Below are 7,570 nucleotides of genomic sequence, written 5' to 3' on the forward strand. Positions count from 1 at the left end.
CCCCTGCAATTGAGCCATAACCCTAGTATTGTTTTTTCAGGTAGAGACTCAACAGTTTTGTGAAGAACTGGACTCTGACCATGAACCTGCTACCATGGCTAGGACTACAGATGTGAGCTACTGAGCTTGGTTTATTTTATAATAATAATAATAATAATTATTATTATTATTATTATTATTACTGTGTGTGTGCTCAAGACTAGTGCTCTATCACTTTAAGCCACAGTGCCATTTTCGGCTTTTTCTGGGTAGTTTATTGGCAATAAGAGTCTCAACACCTTTCCTACCTGGGCTGGCTTTGAGCTGTGATCTTCAGATCTCAGTCTCCTGAGTAGCTAGGATCACAGGCATGAGCCACCGGCGCCCGGCTTCACCTCACTTGTTTCTTCAGACCTCTACAAGCTGGGTGGTTCGTTGTACCCTATATACAGAAGCAGACACGCAGGCCCAGAAATGTAAAGCAAGTTGGCCAAGGATGCACAGCAAGTAGGCAGCAGAACTTGGATTCAAATCCAGATGGCCTTAGGGCCCAGGCTTGCCAGCTGAGCTCCCATAATGATTCAACATTCAGGGACAGCATGGTGTCTTTGACGTGTCCCTTGGTCATTTTCCCGGGGGGATGATGTCAGGATGAAGACTCGACCAGAAAAATGTTTGGGATGGTTGCTCCTCCACCCCTTTCCCCGTGAGCCATCACAGCTGGGGGTGAGCCTGAATCCTCAGAGGGTTGCTGGGGACAACTCCATTAGTCCCAGGTGCAAGCATTGGGGGTCCCCAATATATATTTCAGAGGATTCTATGTTGGGGGTGGGGGTGGAGGCAGGATCAGACACGCTAACCCCGCCTCCATGCCCTCTCTGAGGGCTGCGACTGCTGGTCCTGTCAGCTCTCAGCAGGAGGGTGGGGTCTATCCAGAAAGCCTTGGTAATTTCCTGCCCCTTAATGGGTCCTTCACCAGAGAGTGGCTTGGGTCTCCATGGCAACAGACAGCCACCAACGGCCAGAGATGGTTGAGTTTCCCACCCAGTCCCCCCTCACCACCAACCCCAGGGCACCACCCCACACTGGCTGAACCTTGGATGCTGGAGGAGCCCAGGCAACACGGTGACCCCCATGCTAGGAGGGCACACCTGGCACATTTAATCCTTGTCTGATCCCACCTGGTTCAGGGTTGGAGATCAACCAGCTGTTAAGGGAAGGGAAGGAAGTGGCGCTGTAGCTCAAGTGGTAGAGCGCTCGCCTTGAGCTGAAGAGCTGAAGGACAGCGCCCAGGCCCAGAGTTCAAGCCCCACGACTGACAAAAAAAAAAAAAAAAAAAAAGAAAACAGGTGTATAAATAAAAAATTTAAGGGAAGGGAAGCAGAGACTTTTGAGGAGATGCAAAAGATCAGAATTTGGGTGTCATGGATGTGATGACAGGCTAATTAATGTTTAAGTTTTCTGGCTGGATTTTTTTTTGGGGGGTGGGGTGGTACTGGGATTTGAACTCAGAGCCTCAAACTTGCTAGGCAGGCCCTCTACCCCTGAGTCATGCCCCCAGCCCTTTTTGCTTTACTTACTTTATGGTATATGGTTTCAGTTTTGCCCAAGGTCACCCTGAGACTTGCAATCCTACCTCTGTTTCCTGTATAGCTGGGATTACAGGTACTCACTGCCACACCTGGCCTCTGTTTATCCATTTGACCCTGGATTTGTGGGTCCCTGAAGGGAAGATCTGAGTTCTTGCCCAACGACCCCTGGAGCATGTAATAGGAAACACCCTGAAGACCCCTTGATACTCTGTCCACAGACCTGGACAAACTATACAATGTTCATATAGTAACAATGTATACTATTTTTTTTTTTTGGTTGTGGGGCCTGAACTCGGCCTGGGCGCTGTCCCTCCGCTCTTCAGCTCAAGGCTAGTGCTCTACCACTTAAGCCATAGAGCCACGTCCAGCTTTTTCTGCTTATGTGGTGCTGAGGAATCAAACCCAGAGCCTCATGCATGAGAGGCAAGCACTCTACCACTGAGCCACCTTCCCAGCCAATGTATACTACTTTATATGAATTTAATAACAATACAGTCTACCTACTGTACCTTATTTTGTACCTACTGTACCTTATTTTGTATATTTTATTTTATCTGTGCTGCTGGTATGAGGCTTGAACTCAGAGCCTGGGATCTCACAGACTCCTGCCCAGGGTGGCTTTGAACCATAATCCTCAGATCTTAATCTCCTGAATAGCTAGGATTACAGGTGTGAGTCAGTGGTGCCTAGCTCTTTTTGCACATCTTATGCCTGTCATATCATTTATCACGCTATTCTTGCGTAGAAAAGCTCAGGACAGCCCTCAGACCTGAGGGACTGCCAGGTCCTGAGGGACCCCAGGACTGCCCCTCCCTTTCCCCAAAAAAAGTAGCGCCACACAAGTAGGCAAAAAAAAAAAAAATACCATTTTGGAAGTCTTTACTTTAGTCAAACGTTACAAGGGACAGAGGAAGACAGACAAGGAAGATGCCTATAAAAAGGCAGAAAACAGCCGGCTTACGTAGCCAGAAGTGGGCGTGGCTTGCTTGTGCACCGCCTCAAGTCCCACCAATCACCGCCTTGGTCTTGCGTGGCTTCCACCAATCACAAGCCTCTCAAGGCAGTCAATCAAGCTGAGACACGGAGGAGGCGTTCCCTTTGGGCTCTGAGCGTACCTAGAGGTCGGGCGATCTGGAGTCGGGTTAGATTCATCAGGCCGGAAGAGAAGTTTGCGTGGGGCTGCCTTGATCCCTGTGACCGGAACAAGGCCTCGGAAAGCAGGGCTCAGGGCAACAGCGGTATTCGTAGAGATCCCTGGAGCAGGCGCGGAGATCCCCGTGCAGTATTGCTGAAGGGACTGCTACATTGACAGCGGTCACCAGAGGCGGGGCTTGCGCTGTCAATCAAAGGAAGGGACGGCCAACTGTCAATCAATAGCTTGGCTCACAGAAAACAGCCAAGGGTGCTTACAATAAAGACCTAACGGGACGTTCACATTCGAATCAGTACTCAGCCCACTCCAGGCCAAATACCTTTGGGAAAATTTGGCTCTCGGATCTTGTCCCTATGATATCCCAAATGTTTATAGACCAACTAATGCAAAGAATGGACGAGTGAGGAGGATTGACCCTTTTCGCCACCTGTCCCGCCAGGCCCCGCTCTGTGGTCCTCGCCTTAGGTCGCTTTTCTGCTTCTTCCGCGCGACCCCTACCGGTTGGGTGCCCGAAGCCGACTCTCGCTCCGGCCGGACTCCGAGTCCCTTCGCGTACCATCTGGGACATGTAGTCCTCCTGTCTGTAAAAGCACAGTGACAGCAAGCGGAAGTTCGCCACCAAACTTCCCTCGGGGGCACACCCTTTAGCTTGCAGCATGGCACGACGGGAATTGTAGTTCTCAGACTGCTAACTCCCGTACGCGTCAGCCCTCGGCCTTCTGGGAAATGTAGTGACTATCTCTCCGCTGTTCTTCCTGTATCTTACAAAGCGGCTTTCAGTAAAGGACTCCATTTCCCGTCATGCCCGGTCCCACCCGCCTAGGGCGCCAGATCACAGTGACTGAAACAACGATTCCCATCATGCACCTTGCTCGCGGCTCGCATGGCCCGACGGGAATTGTAGTTCTCAAACCGCCTGGTTCCTACCTTCTCAACGATTGGAACGACGATTCCCATCAAGCACCTCCCTCCCTCGCCGGTCGCAGCGGCTGTCCCTCTGCCTTATGGGAAGTGTAGTCGAGATTCCCCTAGCTGTCCTCCCCGGGTCTCACGGAGCAAGCCGCCGCCCGGAACTCCATTTCCCGTCGTGCCGTCACACCAGCGGGGCCGCGGCGTCCATCTTGTTCCGCCCCGCGCGGCCCTTAAGATGGCAGCGGGGGGGACGGTGAAGGTTGCGGCCGGGCTGCCGGGGCGCTAGCCGCCGGGTCCCCCTCCCACCCCCCGCCCCCCGCCCCGCTCCTCCCCGCACCATGGACCTGCACACCGCCGTGTACAATGCCGCCCGCGACGGCAAGCTGCAGCTGCTGCAGAAGCTGTTGGGCGGCCGGGGCCGCGAGGAGCTGGAGGAGCTGATGGGCGCGGCGGCGGGCGGGGGCACGCCGCTGCTCATCGCCGCGCGCCGCGGCCACCTGGACGTGGTGGAGTTCCTGGTGGACCGGTGCGGCGCGGACGTGGAGGCCGGCGGCTCGGTGCACTTCGACGGCGAGACGATCGAGGGCGCGCCGCCGCTGTGGGCCGCGTCGGCGGCGGGGCACCTGGCGGTGGTGCGCAGCCTGCTGCGGCGCGGGGCCTCGGTGAACCGCACCACGCGCACCAACTCCACGCCGCTGCGCGCCGCCTGCTTCGACGGCCACCTGGACGTGGTGCGCTACCTGGTGGGCGAGCACCAGGCCGACCTGGAGGTGGCCAACCGGCACGGCCACACCTGCCTCATGATCTCCTGCTACAAGGGCCACCGCGAGATCGCGCGCTACCTGCTGGAGCAGGGCGCCCGGGTGAACCGGCGCAGCGCCAAGGGCAACACGGCCCTGCACGACTGCGCCGAGTCCGGCAGCCTGGAGATCCTGCAGCTGCTGCTGGGCCGCCGCGCGCGCATGGAGCGGGACGGCTACGGCATGACCCCGCTGCTGGCCGCCAGCGTCACAGGCCACACCAACATCGTGGAGTTCCTCATCCAGGCGCAGCCGGGCCTGGAGCGCCCGCCCCGGGGCCCCGGCGGCCCGGAGGACCCGGAGGACGACGAGGAGGAGCAGCGGGACCCCGACGCCCCCTCGGTGGAGAGCTGCTGCCCCACCAGCCGCGAGGCCGCGGTGGAGGCCTTGGAGCTGCTGGGCGCCACGTACGTGGATAAGAAGCGCGATCTGCTCGGGGCCCTGAAGCACTGGCGCCGGGCGATGGAGCTGCGGCACCAGGGCGGCGAGTACCTGCCCAAGCCGCAGCCCCCGCAGCTCGTGCTGGCCTACGGCTACGCCCGCGAGGTGAGCACGGTGCAGGAGCTGGAGGCGCTCATCACCGACCCGGACGAGATGCGCATGCAGGCGCTGCTGATCCGCGAGCGCATCCTGGGCCCCTCGCACCCGGACACCTCCTACTACATCCGCTACCGCGGCGCCGTCTACGCCGACTCGGGCAACTTCCAGCGCTGCATCGGCCTGTGGAAGTACGCGCTGGACATGCAGCAGAATCACCTGGAGCCCCTGAGCCCCATGACGGCCAGCAGCTTCCTGTCATTCGCCGAGCTCTTCTCCTACGTGCTGCAGGAGCGATCGGCCAAGGCCCCGGGCCCCGGGCCGCACGTGGGCTTCGCCGACCTCATGGGCGTGCTGGGCAAGGGCGTGCGCGAGGTGGAGCGCGCCCTGCAGCTGCCCAAGGAGCCCGGCGACGCCGGCCAGTTCGCCAAGGCGCTGGCCATCATCCTGCACCTGCTCTACCTGCTGGAGAAAGTGGAGTGCAGCCCGAGCCAGGAGCACCTCAAGCACCAGACCGTCTACCGCCTGCTCAAGTGCGCGCCCCGCGGCAAGAACGGCTTCACCCCGCTGCACATGGCCGTGGACAAGGACACCACGCACGTGGGCCGCTACCGCGTGGGCCTCTTCCCGTCCCTCGCCGTGGTCCGGGTGCTGCTGGACTGCGGCGCCGACCCCGACAGCCGGGACTTCGACAACAACACGCCGCTGCACATCGCGGCGCAGAACAACTGCCCGGCCATCATGAGCGCGCTGGTGGAGGCCGGCGCGCACCTGGACACCACCAACGCCTTCAGGAAGACGCCGCTGGAGCTGCTGGCCGGCGAGCTGCTGGCCGCCGGCGCCCTGCAGCCCTTCAACCACGTGTCCCTGCAGTGCCTGGCGGCGCGCGCGCTGCACCGGAACAAGGTGCCCTACAAGGGCTTCATCCCCGAGGACCTGGAGGCCTTCATCGAGCTGCACTAGCGGGGGGAGGGCGTGGGGACCGCACACCGTCCCGGCCAGTCCACCGGGTGCCCCTCAGGCTGTGTCCCCCCCCCAAGACCATCATCCCAGGCCAGTGTCCCCAAGCACCCAGTGGAAGTGGGGGACGGTGGCAGGGGTGGGGGCGTCGCGGGGCGTAGATGGCCTCCGCCTCCCAGTAGCGTGCGTGGGTTTGCTGTTTGCGTAGTGAGTGGGTGAGGTGGACGGCCAGCTGCACCGAGGCCCCGCCATTTTGTTGTTTTGTTTTCTTTTGTTTTTTTCTTTGTTTGATGGAGTGAGCATTTCTGGTGGTGCCCAGTGCCCGGAATGCCAAAAGGCCCCCCCCACCCCCACCCCCCATGGGGTGACAGGTGAGCTACCTGGCGGTTGCCTCGCCAGCCCTCCATCCGCCCTCAGGCGCCCAGTGCCTTCGCGCGTGCTCAGACTCTTCTATTTATTATTATTTATGCACAACATGGCATGGGCTTGGCTCATGAGGGAGGCCCACCGGCCTTCCAGACCTTCCACACTCCCAGCCTTCCAGACCCTTCTATGCTCAACAGCACACGAGGCTGGAGCTGACCCAGTGGGTGTCCGTCTGGGCTCGGGTTCACATTAAAGAGCGGGTGACTGAACAGAGCCGCCTGGCCTGTCCTTGTGCGGTTGTGGGACGAGGGGGGGCCCTGTGGGTGCCTTCCACTTCCTTTACCCTGTCCCCCAGAGCACCCCGAAATCCCAGGAAGGACAGGGGAGGCCGGACTTGGGGGCTCCGCTGGGTTCCAGGGCTGGCAGGACGGATTTCAGTCAAGCCCCATCTTGGTGCCACGCTAGTGCGCGTTTATTGAGCGCTGACTGCAGGCGTCCGGGCCGCACGCCAACCACGTCACTTTGGCAAAGAAGCGGGCTGTTGAGAGATGTCAGGAGCTGGCCGAGGACAACAGCACGTGGACAAAGCGGAGACTCGAACCCAGGGCCGTCACCCTCCACCGCTTGAGCTCCATCCCTACAGAGAAATCTGATGGTGGGTTGCTCAACACCCCTTTACTCCCATGTTCCCATGTCGCCCACAGCGGACAGCCCCCCCCCCCATGCTCTGCCAGGACACTGACCTCTGACCCCAAGCAAAGCTACAAGGAAAGATCTAGACAGAGTAATCTTTTAAAGTTCAAGCAGACACCAGTGGCTCATGCCTGTAATCTCAGCTACTCAGGAAACAAATCTGAGGATGAAGATTTGAAGCCACACTAAGCAGAAAAGTCCACGAGACTCTTATCTCCATGTAAGCACCAAAAAGTCGGAAGCAGAGCTGTGGCTCAAGTGGTAGGGCACCCGCCTTGAGCGTGTGCCTAGGCCCTGAATTCAAGCACAAAGAAAAGTAAGCCTCATCCCTCCCGATGAGGCCATCAGCCAGCCTAAGCAGGTGTCAGGGGTCAGGTTGGTCCTGGAGACGGGGGCTATAGTATGACGCACAGAGAATCGCAGGATCCTCTTCACGTCTCCCTTCCAGAGAGCACGTGGGCACCGCACCTGGACCCACCAGAACTTAGGCAGCTGACTGGAAGAGGCTGGCGGCGGCCGGATTGGGCTGCAGATGGGGCTCAGTGGGGGAGGCCCAGCACCACGGGCGGGGTCTGAGC

At 59.0% G+C, this 7,570-nt stretch overlaps 1 protein-coding gene and 1 long non-coding RNA gene across 2 annotated transcripts; one reads left to right on the top strand and one right to left on the bottom strand.

Moving 5' to 3' along the window:
* Positions 1-2,433: 2,433 nt before the first annotated feature.
* Positions 2,434-3,605, bottom strand: LOC138817853 (uncharacterized). The gene is made up of 2 exons (XR_011368925.1): positions 3,223-3,605; positions 2,434-2,907 (listed from the first exon to the last, which is right to left on the bottom strand). It is a non-coding gene; the product is annotated as an uncharacterized lncRNA (long non-coding RNA).
* Positions 3,606-3,607: 2 nt separating this feature from the next.
* Positions 3,608-6,568, top strand: Fem1a (fem-1 homolog A). Its single transcript, XM_070008598.1, has one exon. It carries the CDS (start codon positions 3,975-3,977, stop codon positions 5,934-5,936), a length of 1,962 nt encoding a protein of 653 aa, XP_069864699.1. The 5' UTR covers positions 3,608-3,974; the 3' UTR covers positions 5,937-6,568.
* Positions 6,569-7,570: the final 1,002 nt, after the last annotated feature.

Source organism: Dipodomys merriami, unplaced genomic scaffold (genome assembly GCF_024711535.1).
Source record: "Dipodomys merriami isolate MVZ:Mamm:240054 unplaced genomic scaffold, mDipMer1.0.p SCAF_70, whole genome shotgun sequence".
NCBI lineage: Eukaryota > Metazoa > Chordata > Mammalia > Rodentia > Heteromyidae > Dipodomys > Dipodomys merriami.

Bases quoted from the DNA above. Each gene is read 5' to 3' on its own strand.
- Fem1a (XM_070008598.1), top strand. From the start codon at position 3,975: ATGGACCTGCACACCGCCGTGTACAATGCCGCCCGCGACGGCAAGCTG.